Source organism: Aquarana catesbeiana, linkage group LG08 (genome assembly GCF_042186555.1).
Source record: "Aquarana catesbeiana isolate 2022-GZ linkage group LG08, ASM4218655v1, whole genome shotgun sequence".
NCBI classification, from domain to species: Eukaryota; Metazoa; Chordata; class Amphibia; order Anura; family Ranidae; genus Aquarana; species Aquarana catesbeiana.
In genome coordinates, this window is record NC_133331.1 from 89300173 (window position 1) to 89320462 (window position 20290).

Genomic DNA, 20290 nt, shown 5'->3' on the forward strand with positions numbered 1-20290 from the left:
ATAGTGTATACAATTGCGACAAAAAATAATATTATAAAATTCAGTGATATTAAAAATTACCCTTCCTTTTCAATCTGCAGCCACTCTAATTTTCTAGAATAGAATGGAATATGGCCACCTGGAGTTGTTCTGTACACAGAATGTGTACCGATCACCCCCAGAAACATAATTTCCTGCTTGTGTGATTAGCTCACCAATTTTCCCAGAAGTCTGCCTAAGATACAAGTCAGATTTCAGGCAGTAGTATCAAACTAATAAATGACGGTGCTGCTACTCTGTAATACCTGTTCCAGAACGGTGCACACGTGGAATTTTGGTTATGAAATTAAGAGGAAAGAGGGCTTCATGGTGCATGGTGTCTGCCAGTACTTTTGAGATGTCAGTTGTCCAATGATATGGAATAAAGGAACTGTTGTTTTAAACCCACTGCACCATGAAGCCCTCTTTCCTCTTTATTTCATAACCAAAATTCCACGTGTGCACCGTTCTGGAACAGGTATTACAGAGTACTCTGTAGCATTTGAATTTGCCGGCGGCGGAGAGGATGTGTGAACCAGCCCCCCTTGCCTGAAAGATTCTTCCTGCATATGCTCACTTGATCTCCGTAACATGGATCCTACAAATCTGGTAAGCGGCCATCTGGCATTTACTATACTATTCGTGGCTTAGTAGGCTTTGGATGTCCTGTGGGGATACACCATGGAAGGATTTATTTGCCCTTATATTGAAGTGTTTCATTTGAAGGACTTACACAGAATGGAATTATATTGAATAACACATTATGTGGACACTTTACACTAGTTGTGATAAAAATGTATTTCTTGCACTTATTTGTTTATTACTTGCCATCTTTGCACTGTTTATGTTGCATAGTATTATTTGTACTTTTTGGTTGCACAAATTTGTTTGTTCACTTTTTGGTTAAACAGTAAAGTTAGCTTCATTTTTTTGTATAATGTGAAAGATGAGGTTATGCCAAGAATCGTGCTCTTTATTCTAAGAAAAAAAAATCGTAATTCTAGTTTTTCCAGAATCGTGCAGCTCTATAGAAAGGTAAGGTAAAAAAAGTTGGCTCATAGCTGCCTTGGATACATGCGCTCGCAGAATAAATGCATATTCCTGCAACGGGCAAACCATGGCAATGCTGACACATACAAACAGTGCCGTCATCCGTGCCATTAAGTGGCAGGAGGAGCAAAATGTCTAATGATGACAAAACGCATAGGTGGGCCCAAAAAACACCAGTTTAGAAGCAATGCTGGAGTAACAAAAGCCCAGCAGTATCACCACCAATAAAGAGCATACAGGTTCTAAATTAAATCCAACACATCTATAGTACATAGGTAGACATTGAAATTAGTCAAGCAATATGAATATTATCATTAACACTACTACAGCTTGTTATTGTGTCATCACAGTAGATGTTTTGATTAGTAAAAAATTGGAGGGTCAACCACAGTCTATTGCACAAAATATTAGACTTTATTGATGAAAAAATATAAAGTGTAAGGTACATCAGAGGCGGCGCAAATGGGTGCCTGACCACCGGTGTACCACGTTCTCACAGTATCAGATAACAATTAACTGAAACACAAAAAGACATAAAATCTTAAAACCCACTACACTCAAAAATTCTCCCCATTAGCTCCACTACCCAGATTCCCCCTCACGAAAGAAAAAGGGGATACTGATGAACCCTCCATGTTGAAAAAAGTGTTCATACAGGAAGCAACTCCGATTATCTGGTTACCTGCATATGTCAGATCTGTGCCTCAGTTGTCTGTCATACCTCCCAACTTTTGAACTTCCGAATGAGGGACACCTGAGGGAGAAAGTGACCTGCAGTGTGCCACTCCAAAATGTGGGCGTGGCCAAACTCTTAACAGTGGGCGGAGCTTAAGAGACGTGATTACACAAAACCCAGGCTTCCTTGTACCTATAAAATTAGCTTTGATTGCTTTGTCTGAGCCTACCTCAACCAGGTATAGTCAAATGATGGCTGGACGGGACCGCTCTAGTTCTGGGAGGATGTCCTCCCATTCTTGCCATGCATGTGCGTGGCCATCGATGGTAAACTGTGTCCGTAGGACATCACCGATCGGTGTAAAGAGCCAATGACAGCAGCTCTTTACCACGTGATTGGCTGTGTCCAATCTCAGCTGATCACGTAAACACATTTGCTGGTTATCTACATACCATTCCTCACTCTGCCACAGCGTGAGAAGAGGAGAGAGCCGCTAACCAGCTAGTGTGAATGGGGACATCTACACTGATAATCAGTGCAGCCCCAACATACCTCATCAGTGCTGCCCATCAGTGCCAACCAGTGCGTATCAGTACTGCCTATCATTGCTGCGTATCAGTGCAGCCTCATCAGTCCCTCTTCATCAGTGCTGCCTATCAGCGCCTATTCATTAGTGCAAGCTGAATGTTTATCACAGACCTCAGAGCAACGCAGCATATAAGAGCCCTGTCCCTCCTCCTGTTTATGTACAGGAAAGCATCACAACCAGGGGGGAGGAGGTGGCGGGTTCAGCCACTCTGCACTGTGTGAGAAGCAGCCAGCCGTTAGAGATGCCGGCTGACAAATAGAGATGTGCTGCCATGCAGGACTCCAGACACACAGAACAAGCGTGGGCAGATCTTACTGGTGACCACAGCTTCTGTGCTCCTGCTGGGTAAGTCCCTTGATCCCCCAGCTGCTCCTGGGTATCCCCCACAGGCCGGGAACTCCGCCAGCAGCCACCATACGCTCTCCTGCACTGAGCACCGCTCGGGCCACCTGAGGAATCATGGGGGACAGTACAGGCTGGACCACTGGAGTCCCTGGGTGGGGGAGGCCCGGGTGCTGCAGAGTCGCCCTCATTGGAGGTGTAAGGTGACACTAGGGGCAGGAGCCTGGAGGAAGTAACTCTTGGGGCAGCAATGGCAGTCACAGCAGCACAGGATTGGAATGAGGTTGCTTACACACAGGGGAGAGAGCACCGGCTGCCCACCCCGCTACACCACTGGGACATTCGATCATGATTCAAACAGTGCCTACAGATAAAGGCGTTTAGGCTTTAAAAATGACATGAAATAATGGCCTTGTATTTATTTTCATGATCTAAGTGAATGAAATTACAGATTTGTCATATGGAAAATTAGTATGCCCCTACAAAAACTATTACATGAAACAAGAATCCAGTGTTTCATATTAGAAGCCAATGAACAGAACTTTAGGCATCACATAACACAGTGCCAAGATGGCGGCGCATGCAGATGCAGCGGCTGGGTGCTCTGTACAGCAGTGTGAGAGGAGGACTGTTTGCTATGAGCGAGAGGAGCTGCTGGCTATTTGCTGCATATGGAGGGCATGTGCTAGCAGTATGTATGTGTGGTTGTGTTGAGAAGTGTTTTAATGCTGTTGTAGAGTGTATCCTAATAAATGTTGTTGTATGTATTCAATGACAATAAAGCATGTTATCTTATTTTATCTAGTGTTTTCTTTGCTATTGATGTATTGTGCCCTTATAACAACACAAGTAAAACTCTCTAAGGCCCTCAAAAAGAAGATTGTGAATGCCTTTAAGCCTGACAAGGGATTTAAAAAAGATTGTCAAATGACTTGAAATCAATAAATTCCACCGTAAGGAAAATATTCTACAAGTGGTGAGGTAAATAATCTACAACTGCTATTTTATCCAGCCTGAAAGGTCTGTTACAAAAATGCCTTTGCTGTCTTAAAAAAAACATTAGTGCAAGATTGGTTTGCCATTGCACAAATAGGCAAAGACCAGGCCTTCTGGAACACTGTACTGTACTGAAGACACATCAGTCATCAAGATCAAGTTGTTTAATCACAGTTACAGGGACATGTCAGCTGCAAATCAAAAACAATATTACAGGGAAAGAACTATGAAAAACTAAATTACAAAAACTATGAAGCATGGTGGTGTAAATGACATGGTTTGGGGTTGCTTTGCTTCTTCAATGTCAATGCATCATGCAGTGAACAAGTCAACTACAGATTCTGTATTATATCAAAGTGTCACGGTCAGGGAGAGAGACTCCCACTGACTAGCAGGATAGGTATACAATCAAGGTCTGAGTACTAACCAGCATTCACCAGAGCCCCTGATGGTAGAGATGGGTTTTGCTGCATGTTAGTACCAGGTAACGATCCTCAGGATCGCCTCATCTGGAGGTGAGCAAGCAGGGGTCCAGCAGCAGGTAGGAATCAAGCAGAAGCATAGTCAGTAAACAAGACAAAGTTCAGTAACAAGTCGTTGCAGAAGCATAGTCGAGGAACAAGTCAAAGGTTGGTAATGAGTGGTAGCAAAGATACAGACAGCAGCAGGAGTGACAAGAGCAAGATACTGGCTGAAGAACTCACAATAATCTGTCAAACAGGAAGTGCAAAGGCATGACTTAAAGCGGAGTATCACTCAAGAGTGGAACTTCCACTTATCTGTCTCCTGGCCCCCTCCGGTGCCATATTTGTTTTTGACAGGTCCCCTTTCCCACTTTTGTAGACAGCTCTGTGGCGCTGTCCCTCGGAAGTTTGGCCCCCCTCCTCCTTCCTCCGCCGCCAGGTCAATTAGAAAACCCTACTGCACATGCTTCGCGCATGTGCAGTAGGGTACCGGCTGTGAAGCTAAAAGGCTTCACTGCCCGTTACCCTTACTAGGAATGGCGGCGGCAGCAAAATCGGCTGGGGTGCCAACATCGCAGGAACCCTGGACAGGCAAGTGTCCTAATATTAAAAGTCAGCAGCTACAGTATTTGTAGCTGCTGACTTTTAACTTTTCATTGGGGGGGCAGAACACCTCTGTAAGTAGGAAGTTCATGGGAGGAGCAAAAGGTTTAAGAGAAGCAAGACATAGGACAAGGCTAAGCAAACAGGCAGGGAGCTATCAAGCATTTTAGGTGGCTCAGCAAGATTAGTTACTGCCAGACAGAGCAGAGGTCTCAGGTTCAGATCCAGGTCCTGATATAAAGTGTGCTTTATAAGAATGTAAAGCCATCTACAATCTGTAAATGTCTGGGAACTGAGACCAGTTGCTGGAGTTTGGGAGAGAAATGTTGTCCCATTCCTGCCTGATATAAACTGCTCAATAGTCCTGGGCCTTCTTGTATTTTTAGTTTTAAGATGCCCCAAATGTTTTCAATTTCTAAAAGGTCTGAACTGCAGGCAGGCCTGTTAAGCACCCCGAATCTTCTACTACAAAACCATGCTGTTGTCATGGATGCAGTATGCAGTTTAGTATTGCCATGCTGAAATATGCAAGGCCTTCCCTGAAAAAGATGTCATTTGAATGGGAGCATATATTTTGTATATACAGTATCTCACAAAAGTGAGTACACCCCTCACATTTTTGTAAATATCTTTTCATGTGACAACACTGAAGAAATGACACTTTGCTACAATGTAAAGTAGTGAGTGTACAGCTTGTATAACAGTGTAAATTTGCTGTCCCCTCAAAATAACTCAACACAAAGCCATTAATGTCTAAACCGCTGGTAACAAAAGTAAGTACACCCCTAAGTGAAAATGTCTAAATTGGGCCCAATTAGCCATTTTCCCTCCCCGGTGTCATGTGACTTGTTAGTGTTACAAGGTCTCAGGTGTGAATGGGGAGCAGGTGTGTTAAATTTGGTGTTATCACTCTCACTCTCCCATACTGGTCACTGGAAGTTCAACATGGCACCTCATGGCAAAGAACTCTCTGAGGATATGAAAAAAAGAATTGTTGCTCTACATAAAGATGGCCTAGGCTATAAGAAGATTGCCAAGACCCTGAAACTGAGCTGCAGCACAGTGGCCAAGACCATACAGCGGTTTAACAAAACAGGTTCCACTCAGAACAGGCCTCACCATGGTCAACCAAAGAAGTTGAGTGCACATGCTCAGCGTCATATACAGAGGTTGTCTTTGGGAAATCGTATGAGTGCTGCCAGCATTGCTGCAGAGGCTGAAGGGGCGGGGGTCTGTCAGTGCTCAGACAATACGCCACAAACTGCATAAAATCGATCTTCATGGCTGTCATTCCAGAAGAAAGCCTCTTCTAAAGATGATGCACAAGAAAGCCGTAAACAGTTTGCTGAAGACAAGCAGACTAAGGACATGGATTACTGGAACCATGTCCTGTGGTCTGATGAGACCAAGATAAACTTATTTGGTTCGGATGGTGTCAAGCGTGTGGGGCAGCAACCAGGTGAGGCGTACAAAGACAAGTGTGTCTTGCCTACAGTCAAGCATGGTGGTGGGAGTGTCATGATCTAGGGCTGCATGAGTGCTGCCGACACTGGGGAGCTACAGTTCATTGAGGGAACCATGAATGCCAACATGTATTGTGCAAAACTGAAGCAGAGCATGATCCCCTCCCTTTGGAGGCTGGGCCGCAGGGCAGTAATCCAACATGATAACGACCTCAAACACACCTCCAAGACGACCACTGCCTTGCTAAAGAAGCTGAGGGTAAAGGTGATAGACTGGCAAAGAATGTCTCCAGACCTAAACCCTATTGAGCATCTGTGGGGCATCCTCAAATGGAAGGGGGAGGTGCGCAAGGTCTCTAACATCCACCAGCTCTATGATGTCATCATGGAGTGGAAGAGGACTCCAGTGGCAACCTGTGAAGCTCCGATGAACTCCATGCCCAAGAGGGTTAAGGCAGTGCTAGAAAATAATGGTGGCCACACAAAATATTGACACTTTGGGCCCAATTTGAGGGATGTACTCACTTTTGTTGCCAACGGTTTAGACATTAATGGCTGTGTGTTGAGGTATTTTGAGGGGACAGCAAATTTACACTGTTATACAAGCTGTACACTCACTACTTTACATTGTAGAAAAGTGTCATTTTTTCAGTGTTGTCACATAAAAAGGTATAATAAAATATTTACAAAAATGTGAGGGGTGTGCTCACTTATGTGAGATACTGTGTATATATATATATATATATATATATATATATATACACACACACACACACAGTGGGGACGGAAAGTATTCAGACTCCCTTAAATTTTTCACTTTGTTATATTGCAGCCATTTGCTAAAATAATTTAAGTTCATTTTTTTCCTCATTAATGTACACACAGCACCCCATATTGACAGAACAACACAGAATTGTTGACATTTTTGCAGATTTATTAAAAAAGAAAAACTGAAATATCACATGGTCCTAAGTATTCAGACCCTTTGCTGTGACACTCATATATTTAACTCAGGCGCTGTCCATTTCTTCTGATCATCCTTGAGATGGTTCTACACTTTTATTTGAGTCCAGCTGTGTTTGATTATACTGATTGGACTTGATTAGGAAAGCCACACACCTGTCTATATAAGACCTTACAGCTCACAGTGCATGTCAGAGCAAATGAGAATCATGAGGTCAAAGGAACTGCCTGAAGAGCTCAGAGACAGAATTGTGGCAAGGCACAGATCCGGCCAAGGTTACAAAAAAATTTCTGCTGCACTTAAGGTTTGTAAGAGCACAGTGGCCTCCATAATCCTTAAATGGAAGACGTTTGGGACGACCAGAACCCTTCCTAGAGCTGGCCGTCCGGCCAAACTGAGCTATCGGGGAAGAAGAGCCTTGGTGAGAGAGGTAAAGAGGAACCCAAAGATCACTGTGGCTGAGCTCCAAAGATGCAGTCGGGAGATGGGAGAAAGTTGTAGAAAGTCAACCATCACTGCAGCCCTCCACCAGTCGGGGCTTTATGGCAGAGTGGCCTGACGAAAGCCTCTCCTCAGTGCAAGGGCACATGAAAGCCTGCATGGAGCCTGCATGGAGTTTGCTAAAAAACACCTGAAGGACTCCAAGATGGTAAGAAATAAGATTCTCTGGTCTGATGAGACCAATATAGAGCTTTTTGGCCTTAATTCTAAGCGATATGTGTGGAGAAAACCAGGCACTGCTCATCACCTGTCCAATACAGTCCCAACAGTGAAGCATGGTGGTGGCAGCATCATGCTGTGGGGGTGTTTTTCAGCTGCAGGGACAGAACGACCAGTTGCAATTGAGGGAAAGATGAATGCGGCCAAGTACAGGGATATCCTGGACGAAAACCTTTTCCAGAGTGCGCAGGACCTCAGCCTGGGCCGAAGGTTTACCTTCCAACAAGACAATGACCCTAAGCACACAGCTAAAATAACGAAGATGTGGCTTCACAATAACTCCGTGACTGTTCTTGATGGCCCAGCCAGAGCCCTGACTTAAACCCAATTGAGCATCTCTGGAGAGAACGAAAAATGGCTGTCCACCAACGTTTACCACCCAACCTGATAGAACTGGATCTGCAAGGAGGAATGGCAGAGAATCCCCAAATCCAGGTGTGAAAAACATCTTTCCCAAAAAGACTTATGGCTGTATTAGATCAAAAGGTTGCTTCTACTAAATACTGAGCAAAGGGTCTGAATACTTAGGACCATGTGATATTTCAGTTTTTCTTTTTTAATAAATCTGTTTTTATGTTAATATGGTGTGCTGTGTGTACATTAATGAGGAAAAAAAATGAACCTAAATGATTTTAGCAAATGGCTGCAATATAACAAAGAATGAAAAATGTAAGGGGGTCTGAATATTTTCCATCCCCAATATATATATATATATATATATATATATATATATATATATATATATACACATACAACACACACACACACACACACACACACACACACACACACACACTGTAAATATATATATATATATACACACAAACACTACTAATCAGAACTGAAACTCCCATATAATTATGATAGATATGGCTCACCTGATTAACTGCTATATTTGTCTTTACAAAAGCCAACACAGCCCTGGAACTGCCTGTTATCCTTTGTCAGCAAATGAATTACATTGTGTGTTCCTGCATGTAAGTAATTTTTAATTTGGCTCATAACTCCCCCTTGGCTGCATGAATAAAGCAGTTTGGTTTACATTCCGGCAAAATATTTATTTTTCATTTATTGAGGGGCACAGAATTCCTAGATACTGCCACGTACAGAAGGATTTTGACACTGGTAGATAAGCAGTAACTAGCTGGTGTAATCCCTCCCACGCCAGGCATGCTATCAGGAGCATTAGGCATGCTATCCTTAGCATTAGCTTTGGAGACCTTGTTGGACTGGATGATTGTGAGGCTAGCCTGAAATGTGACCTTTGGGCCATGGGTTTCCTTACCTAAGTGTACTGTGTTAGCTGCCCCGCAATACTTTTCAGATCCAAAGCCATGGCACAGCTTCTGGTGTGACCCAGTCTCTGAAGAATCACTTCAAGAGTAGGCTGAGCATCGTAAACTACCGCATAATTTCATTGGGCACCATTATTACCCTTATCTTTTTCCATTGCTTTACAATAGAAATTGTTAGCTACCATGCACAGCTGCACCGGATTTTGCACTTTCCAGTTTTAGTAAACCAACCACAGTGAGCAGCACTTTAAACATGGAAGATCAGCTTCCGGTCTCTACTAGTCTTCCAATCTGTCTGGGGTAGTTTTGGTGGCCCCAAGACAATCAAAAACTTTCCGATGCACCCCTAATCCCAGACTTCACTTATGAGGGCTAGGGGATAAGGTATAAACTGTTTACCCCTCCTAAACATTTTGTGCAATTATATCCACTTGAGTAGTCTGATTAAGAAGTGGGTCATTCCCATTGTGTATCTGGCAATAACCCAGCTTAATAAAGTGCTGATGATAACCGTAGAGAATGCATCCCTTCTAAAGGATTCCCTCGACAAAAGCTTGGAGAGTCTTTCCAAAGCCATTTTTTTTTCCCTTGCTGGCCCAGAGTTACAAAGTACTCTGGCCATGATGCTAGTTTATCAAACCTTAGAGAACTGGACTAGGGCCATAAACATGGATCCTGTCTCCAACTCTCACTTTGTCATCCCTGATGGTCCCTGTAAAGGGGAACCAGCTTCTCCCTCCAAAATTTCTCAGTGCCTCAGACACATATCATTATCATCATCAAAGCTTATGTTCTTAAAGTGGACCTTCAGTCATTTTTTCATCTTTCCAAAATTGTCTCCGATTCTGAATCCCTCAATGAACTAAAAATATATATATTTTTTTTTACAATAGGTACAAAAATGAAAAAAAAAAAAATAAAAAATTGTGAGTTGCTACAATGCACCATATGACCCAAACTTTGAAAAAGTTAGGTAAACCAAAAACTAAACCCAAGAACAAAAATGTGATATTTTATTACAAGTCCTTATATGTGGTGGCACCACTAGTTTTCTTTTTTTGGGGCTTAGTTTCATCAGATAAGCCTGCCAGTAACACACTTCCTGTACTAGACCAACACTCATTGTACTCTATAGAGGAGCAACCTTGTTACCCATGGTTACACAAAGTATGTGGGACTACAGAGCGCTTCCCCCTCTCTGCATCTCCATAGCATAAAGGAAGGTGTTCTATAGTTCACATATGTGAACTTGGCAGGGTTGATACACTATTTGAGATAGTACTGCAGAGTTCCCTGAAAAGCACTAGATTCCTAGCAGGAGCAATAGGTATCTTGTGCACTCAAACTGATATTAAAGTGTTTTTAAATGTATATTTAGGAGCTCACAAAAGAGGAAATAAGATTAGTTGATTATGAGTTTACCAGGGACATGCAGTCAGTCAATGGCTGGTGAAGCTCTGGCTAATATCAGAGCTAGATACACAAATTACATATTCGATTCTCATTATGTTTGACGATTGCAGTTCTACTAGTTAGATATAGCATCTTCATTAGTTCTCATAGTTTACTAATTTAACCAGCAATAGGACTTTTTAGTTTTAGCATATGTAAACGGCATTTAAACCACACATGTGAGGTATCGCCGCGAATGTTAGAGTGACAACAACAATTCTAGCACTAGACCTCCTCTAAATCTAAACACGTAACCTGTAAAAAAATTTTTAAAGCGTCGCCTATGGAGATTTTTAGGTACAGAAGTTTGGCGCCATTCCACGAGTGTGCGCAATTTTAAAGCGTGACATGTTAGGTATCTATTTACTTGGCGTAACATCATCTTTCACATTATACAAAAAATCAAGCCAACTTTAGTGCTTCTTTTTTAAAAAAAAACACGTTTGAAAAATTGCTGCGCAAATACTGTGTGACATAAAAAGTTGTAACAACACCATTTTTTTCCCTATGATGTCTGCTAAAAATATATCTAATATATAATGTTTGGGAGTTCTGAGTAATTTTTCTAGCAAAAACAATTATGATTTTTACATGTAGGAAAGAAGTGTCTGAATCGGCCTGGTTGGCAAGGGGGTAATTACCATAAGTAAGTAATATACACATAATTATTATGTATTGTTGTAAAAACTGTACTGAAGCAGGTGGCTTAACGGACAAATTACTGAAGTTCGAAGTTTTAACGTCAAACCAATAATTTCACAGTAAATAAATAAGTAATAAATTATTATGTTATAACATAAAGCATAGTAATATATTATTTAGCTTGATTAAAAAGGTACCTTTTCAGCAGCAGCCGATTCTCCCTCTTAATTGTGTGAAAAAAACATGGGATTATGGGTAAACCTTATACCCATAAATCCATATTTTTTCCTTGTATTTAAGAGGGCTGGGCTGGAAGGGAGCATGTGTCTTTTAGACACATGCCCCCTTCTATGACACTGCAGTGAGAAGAGAGCCGCCACTGCAGCATTTTTATTGGACAGCTTGGATCAATGGTACTTTACTATTGGTCCAAGGCTCTAAGTTGTCCATTGAGCTCAGTGCCTCTGACAAGAATTCAGAGGCACTGTGAGCTCATCCTCTCAGTCTGCTGCAAACAGCGTGAGCTAACTTGTATTTAGGCTGGCCGCTCTATATGTAGCTTCTGACAGGCTGCGCAAGGAGCCTGGTTTCTCCGGAGCCATAGGTGCCAGGAGCCACAAATTTTGACCCGTTGTGGGGTATGACTTCAGCTACCTATTCCCTAGGTCGCCGAGCTACGACCCTCGAAGCTCAATCTTTTTTTCTCATTTGCCTCCAATGACTGCACGTCCCTGGAGTTTACATACACTGAAAATGACATTTTCTTTAGTGCTCAGTGTCTATAGTTTGCTGTTTAAAAGATTTAAGGGAGATCTTAAGTCACAGCATACTCTTTCATTTTATAATGAGTGAGTGCTGCCTATCTGCTAACCATCTCATTCAACAACGTCCTAGGTTCTCTGCATGCTTTTCAGCTTCTCCTATGCTTGCTCCTTTGGTTTACTTTCAGTTTCTGAGGACTACAGATCCCATGGTTTCTTGCTGCTAGCAAGCTGTGATTCTTGTACTGACTCCATCTCCTAAAACTCATCGTCTCAGCACCTCTGTTCTTCAGGAGGCAGGCTCTGTGAAATGTGTGACACAGCAAGTGTACATTCACAGGGCATAGTGAATGTTTGTCACTCAATTCAAAGTAGTATATGTGTGATTCTTTTTAAAAAAGTATGCTTTGAAACTTCACATCTTTCAGATTATTAGAAGTTGGCTAGAAATAATTGAAATTTGATGTGGAAATGAATATGATTTTAATAATGAACACATTTGGTTTATTAAATATGCTGAAAACAAACCATGAAATCTAGTCTCTAGCCTTTTGGAGTAGAGGGGTGCACAAGCAGAGACAATCACACAAAGCTGTCTTTACCAGGAGTGACTTTTTAGTTCACCTTGAAATACTTCTTTAAATTGTTACAGCGAGCCAGTGGAAAGAGACAAAGTTGGTCCATTTGACCACAAAATAGGAATTCTAGATTCCCCCTGGTAACAATATGTAAGTTTTCTTGTGCAATATGTCTGACATTTTTACTGCTAACATTCCAGTCAATAAAATCTCCAGTTGTTTATGCGTAACTGGAACATTAAAATGCAGGCAAATCATAAGCAGGAAAGTATAATGTTGGATATGTCTGGCTGCAGATGTTTCCATACTGAAATCTGCTTGTTAATGACCTGCTATTTCAGCTGTTACAATGTCCACAGACAGTTTTCTAGGCCGATTCCTCATTTTCCTAGTGCCACTATCTGCATTCACTGTAACACCTCTATTGTTCATGGCCAGAAACCAGCAGCATAGCGCTCCACAATAATAGGAGACTGGGGAAAGTCGAAACTCCTACTGTGGCATACTATTGGTTCTGTCCTGTTTATCTCACTTTGACTGCTCATTCGTCCAAGCAGGTGCAGAAACTGAATAGCTGTTTCAATAAGCACAATTAATATGAGCTGTGTGTCTATTCTAAAGACAAAACATCCAATTAATGCAAGATTAGAAAGATAAATTATGAAGCATTGCCAGGATATAATTTAACAATGGAATGTACAAGATAACCCAATATTGTTTTAAATTAATGCTCAATAGCATATATGTAAAAGAACTGTGAGGGCAAGGCCAACCAGGCAGTGTAACCAAAAAGTGCTTTCGTTACCACTTAAGCCACAGAAGGATTTACTCCCTTAACGTCCAGGCCATTTATTTGGATACGGCACTGCGTAGCTTTAACTGAAAAGTGCACAGTCATGCCACGTTGTACACAAACAAAATTGACATCCTTTTTTTTTACACAAACAGAATTCTTTTGGTGGTATTTGATCACCTCTGCGTTTTTTGTTTTTTTTTTGCGCTATAATCAAAAAAAGACTGACAATTTTGAAAAAAAAAAACAATATTTTTTACTTTTTGCTATAATGAATATCCCCCCCAAAAAAATTAAAACAAATTTCTTCATCAGTTTAAGCCAATATGTATTCTACATATTTTTAGTAAAAAAATTGCAATAAGCGAATATTGATTGGTTTGCGCAAAAGTTATAGCATCTCCAAAATAGGGAATATATTTATGGCATTTTTATTATTAATTTTTTTTTTTTACTAGTATGGCATTAATCAGCGATTTTTAGCGGGACTGCGACATTGTGGTAGATAGATCGGACACTTTTGACACTTTTTTGGGACCACTGACATTTATACAGCGATCAGTGCTAAAAATAGCCCCTGATTACTGTATAAATGACACTGGCAGGGAAGCGGTTAACACTAGGGGGCGATCAAGGGGTTAAGTGTTCCCTAGGGGCGTGTTTCTACTTGTGGGGGGAGGGGAATGACTGGAGGAGGAGAGAGATCACTGTTCCTGATCACTAGGAACAGACAATCTCTCTCCACTCCCCTGTCAGAATGGGGATCTGTTTGTTTACATTGACAGATCCCCGTTCTGACTCTCTGTGAAGCGATCGTGCATCTGCTCCGGCGACGCACCGCAGGCACGTGCCTGCTATTGCTCTGAAAGCAGCCATTGTACACCAACGGCGATTCACGCAGCCGGGCCAACCTGCCGCAATATAATGACTGCGGCTGGTCGGCAAGCGGTTAATTAAGAAGCCAGTGTACTGATGTCATGTTACATGGTATAAGTCTTGCAAATCTTGATAGACACAAACAATTCACGCTTTTCTTTGCAAGGTGCTACATGCAGATATCTTAACATTTACATGGTACAAACCTTCTACAATGATTTCTAAATACCACAAAATATAATCTGTGTTGCACACGAAAAGAAGAGTCAAGGTGCACAAGGAGCATGGGAGCAGAGACCGCTACTGTATCTACATCAACACAGACTGAAAGCCACAGAAATATAGGTAGGCCACGATCAATGATATAGGCAAACCTATAAAAGCTAATCTAATCTAATCTAATCTTCACATTTGTTGAAAAAGTGTTTTAGGTGTGTATGAATGCTATTGTGTTGCCAAGATCTTCAAAATTTGGTTTTGCACAGAGCAGCCCTGATCTTCCTCTTCTTTGGTCTCCCACTGATGCTCCTGGCTCCCCTCCCCACGGAGTGCCCACCATAGCAAGCCACTTGCTATTGGGGCACTCATGCAGGCTTGCTCCCAAGCCAGATCGGTGTGTCCCTAGACACACAGAGCGTGCCTTGGCTCTGCCCCCTGCCCCCTTCTCACTGGCTGTGATTGACAGCAATGGGAGCCCATGACTCCCACTGCCATCTCTGAGCCAATGAGAAGGAAGAGAGCGGAGACAGCATGGATTGCACTGGATTGAGACTGGCTCAGGTAAGTATTTGGGGGGGGGGGGGGTAGCTGCATGTGCAGGTATGTTACCTTAATGCATAGAATGCAATAGGGTAAAAACATTTTAAGTTAAAATATTAAAACACTACCCCTACCCAATATCTTGGAATTATGAGCAGAAATACCCTCAGCTTTTGATATAAGGAGTCACTTGTCTTCCTTGGTCACTGGGGCCTGACATAGTAACAGTAACATTGGTAAGAAGTGTGTTGGAGCTCCCTCTTTGTCAATTATTAAAACAGGCCTAAAGTGACCTATGCCTTTATATTATATTTTACATTCTTGTATCTAATAAGTAAGAGCAGTTTTAAGTAGGGCTTACAATAGGAAAACAAATCAATATGGAACATGTTAAATATATGTACATTGGGAATTCTCAATGCCCATTTACCTGACCAAAATGTTTTTTTGTTTTTTTTTTTTTCTTTTTTTACTGTGACTGAGGAATACAATAATTGTTTAGGACTAAGGAATATAATTAATGCCCAGGCTGCAAGTTGAAATTCCAAACTCAAAGCTTTCGCTATAGAACATTATTTTACTAAACATATTATAGAAGATGTTTATGCCATATTGGAGAAGTTGTTTTGACGCCCGCTACGTTTGACTTTTTATTATTTTGTGCTGCACTATCATATAGATACAAGCAAATAGGGTGTTTTATACAAAAAATAAAAAAATAAATACACTGTATGGTTGATTTTTCATGTTTCTACACAATTCCAAGATTGTACAGAAGAGTACAACCCCTTAAAAAGTAAAGCATATTGTAAATGTATTTCCACTTGTAAAAGAAATAAAAGGTTTACCACATATGTTTTTAGACGAACGTTTGTAATGTTCCAGTTATATCTTTCTTGTGAAATCATATGTTACACCATATATGAATATGCAGTTGTGCAATGTTGCCCTTCCAATTATGTACTAAAACTCTTAAAATAACATTGGGGTCCCTTTCAAAGAGACTTTTTTTTTTTTTTTTTTTTTGCTGCTAATTCTTTTAAACGTCAGTCAGTCTATAAAGATTTGAGAGCCCTTAAGATTTTTCACAACCCCATGTTCTTATTAGTATGGGACATTTGGCCTGCAGCTAGTAGGAGAGGAGTCAGAGTTCAGCCTCTCTAAAGCCTGGTTAGGAGAGGCCATAAAGAAGCTCCAGTCTCAGCTCTCTATTACTTAGAAAGGAAAGAGACCTCGTGTTTTGATAAAAAGTCTTTTTTAACAGAGTCACTATACCATTGTCCAATACCTGCATTTTCAATAATAATGACAAACAAAACATAATAGGATTTAAAGCTGATCATATAAATTGGATTCATGGGATTCCCCACTTGTATAGTGAGGGCTTGTTCATACCATATACCAGTGTTTCTCAACTCCAGTCCTCAAGGTGCCCCAACAGGTCACGTTTTCAGGATTTCCATTATTTTGCATAGGTGATTTGATCAGTTGCACTGCCTTAGTAATTACCACAGCCTTTTCAAATCTGAAAACATGACCTGTTGGGGCGCCTTGAGGACTGGAGTTGAGAAACACTGCCATATACATTGTCATGAATTTTCATGTCAACACAAGTCAATGTGCATTGCTGGTGTGAACATGACCTTGCTATCAGAGCACAGATGATGGCAATACAGACATTTAGACAAGTAAAAGGTAGTAAAGCTGAATAAGATTTTGCAGATTCCCAGCCAAACTACGGGTATATGTGAGGTACAAGAAATAAAACAGAGTTCTTAAACCATAAGGAATTTGCATGTTTCACTTCCATCACAGATCCAACAAATAAAGAGTTTGTTCCTAATTTTAGGATAGTGGACATCACTATGCAAATCATTCCATAATGCCTTTGTGGCCAAATTTACATCTAGAACCATTGGTTTTAGTACAAATACAGTCTAATACGGAAACAGTTATATGATAGCTGCATACACAGGCAGATGCCTCCATGTGACTGGATCTTATATTCCACCTAGTATATACACATGATATTTATATATATATATATATATATATATATATATATATATATATATATATATACTGGGGATTTGTCTGCACTCCATACACAAGTGACTTTTGATAGATGACATCTAACCTTACCCGATATGTAGACCAGATTACCTTCACATTAAAACAATAAAGTAATATAACATTATAGAGCAACACTAGATCCAGCAAATAATATTCAGGTTTTTAGGCTGTCGTACATACCTTTTACTCTAATGAGCTGATTGAACAAAATTGCCTTTTGGAACCTTAAAATTGAACACTAAAAAAAAAGTAGTTGACTGACTGTCATGGGAAGCCCAGTGTAGGACCATACATTCCACATTAATAATTATGCTACCAAAATTAGTAGTTTTTTTTTTTGCTGGAAGTTGCCAGTTTGTTGAAGCCCAGAGCAATAATTTCCATAATGGAAACATTCTCCCTCTCCTTAGTCTCAAAAACTACATGTCACTTTCTGAAATTAAAATATGTACATTTCCAGCCTTGATTACATGTCTTGGCTCAGCTAGAGAAGAAGGCTGACAGAAGGTTTACAGTGCTTAGGAAGGGAGAAAGGGAGATCATCATTGAGATAAGATAAGGCTCTATATTTGTAAGTTTAACTTATTTGTGTCTCCCTGGCAGCAGTTTGTCACCTCTCCTGCTTATCTTTTCTCCCTCCCTAATCTATATTCCCTCAGCACAGTGTCAAAAAATGGCACCTGAGCATGTGCAGAGTGGGGTTAGACAGTGTATTACTGGATTTTAAATTGTATAGGCAGATATTTTTTATGTTTTACATAGCTATACCTGCAAAAGGGGCCAGCCTGGAGTGAACTAGCAGGATTTAATTTTCTGATCAAAGTTCCATTTTAAAGGAAGGCCCCACAATCTTCAGTCCAGCAGGGTCTGGGTACAGGTCATCAAAACTATTGCTGAGAACATGCCAAATTGGATAGTCTCATAAAAAGCTTAGGTCAGCATGTAGATGAAAAAAAGAGCAAAAAGAGAAAATGACTAGTAAATATAGTAAAACTTTTCTCAATTCAGAAAAGATGTCCATACCCTTGGGACATTATCAAAAAGCGTATGCATGATGGGAGTGGGAGGGGTCATGTCTGGCTGGTCAATGCCTTTTTTGTTTGCCAATATCCAATTCTTCCTAAAGGCAACAGGATAATCAATTTGCCTGTGAATACCTGATTCCTGTGTCCTTTAATGAACGATAAAGAAATAATCATTGCAAGTGCCTTAAAGCAAAGTAAAATATGCTTACCTAGTAGCTCTACACCTCGTGTGAGCCCATAAACATCAATTAAAGCCCAGAGGGGTTCTGTAGTCCGAACTCCACTGAAGAACAGCATGGCTCCAGAATCATTAACCCGATAAAACACTCTACCCTTTTTATCCACCCAAAAGGCTATGATGTTTCCTTCATTAGCAAACTCTTCAGGTAATGCCTTGGCCCAGAATCCACTTTGAGAGACGAGGTCAGGACAGGCATACTTAGGTAATGTGTCAGGATTAATCCGTGATGGATCTTTGGACGTGAATCCAAGCCTGAGAGCACCACTCCAACAGCACTGTTTTTTGGTTATCTGAAAAAGAAGTAGTAATTTTAAAAATTGTGTATACAAACTCAAGATTTCAGAATTTGTCAAACACAACAAAGTGCAAAAAAGTCGTGACTATTCCAATGACAGTTTCTTTGTTAACAAGGCACTAGAGAAGGTTTACAGACTAGTGCTACAGAAGCAGAGACCGTTCCTGTAAAGCAAGTGTGTGAAAGCATTCACACAGGATTGAGCTGCTATCATAATGCATTTACCTTTCCTAGTGCTTCCAGTTTCATCAACAGCTGGTGCATGTTCTTACATTATAGTCTACTGGTAAAAGAGAAGCTCTACTCACATAATCTCATCTCAGATTACCGCTCACCTCCAGTTGCATCTCAAAGACAGGGAATGAAGGGATATCTCCCCAGTTGGCAACAGACAGCAAAAATCATTGCTGTAGGGCTTAAAAACGTCCTTACTTTATTCAAAATAAATGTTTTGACTATATACACTTAAAGGGAATCTCTAAAACATATGCAATTGCTATACAAGCCATGTTGTAATTTAATGTTATTAAAAACTACATTTTCTTTTCATTATTCCTTCACTGTAATTTCTGTACAGTTGAATACAATATGGCAACCTGGAGGTGTTCAGTACACTGTTGGTGTACAGAATGCCCCCAGAAATTTCCTGCTTGCATGATTATGAATAAATAGTAGCTCAAATCAAGTTGCCACCATCTCTATTTGAATACAAGATATACATATATGAACACATTTCCTTTGAGACTAAGGGTAATACATAGAGAAATCCTACACCCAAACAGTAAAAAATGTACATCTATAAATTGTACTTTATTCCTGATATGTAAAATACACTTTGAATTTCCAAATCAGAATGACACCATACAGTCTATGTGCCAGGGCTTGAACTTGGGGGCTCTGCTGTGTTTTGCAATGAGTTTTTCACTGAGCTATCTGAGATGCTCAACAGCACCCTGTCTGATTAATTGGCCAACCCTGCCTTGTGCCTTAACTTCTGCTAAACCTTGAACTCTTTGCTCCTCCCATGAACTTCCTGATTTAAGCCCTGTCTCTGCACTTCCTGTTTGCCAGGTTATCATGCACTCTTCAGCCAGTATCTCACTCTAGTCTTCCCTGCTGCTGTCCATATTTTGCTACTGTTCATTATCGACCCTTGGCTTGTTCTCCAACTATGCTTCTGTCTGATTCCAACCTGCAACAAATCGTTACTGACCTTTGGCTTGTTTACTGACTACACTTCCATTTGATCTTTACCTGTTTATCCGCTACTGGACCCCGACTTGCTCACTTTCTGATGGGGCGATCATGAGGACTGCGACCTGGTACTAACATGCAGCAAACGCCATCTACACCATCAGAAGCTCTAGTAAACACCGGTTAGTACTTAGATCCTGCACCTCAGGTCAGCCTATGTCATCCCCCAGGGTGACTGCCTGTGTACCTATCCTGCTGGTTGGTGGTAGTCGACCAACTGCTATAGCAACTGGTCTTCGAGCCTGACCCCTGATCATGACACTATGATCCGAAGGATATTTAAATTTCTTCATGGTGTTTTATCCACACTGTCCCCGGATCTGGACAGGCTGATGCATTTTGGACAATCCTTCTTAAGGAA

General features: G+C 40.9%; 1 protein-coding gene across 2 annotated transcripts in view; it reads right to left on the reverse strand.

Moving 5' to 3' along the window:
* The window catches only part of NEURL1 (neuralized E3 ubiquitin protein ligase 1), a 388964-nt gene that overhangs the window by 82123 nt on the left and 286551 nt on the right, over positions 1-20290 (reverse strand). For both annotated transcript variants that reach the window (XM_073596116.1, XM_073596117.1), the window contains exon 3: positions 18349-18670. In XM_073596116.1, the coding sequence (XP_073452217.1) occupies positions 18349-18670 (322 nt within the window). The remainder of the gene's footprint in view (positions 1-18348; positions 18671-20290) is intronic.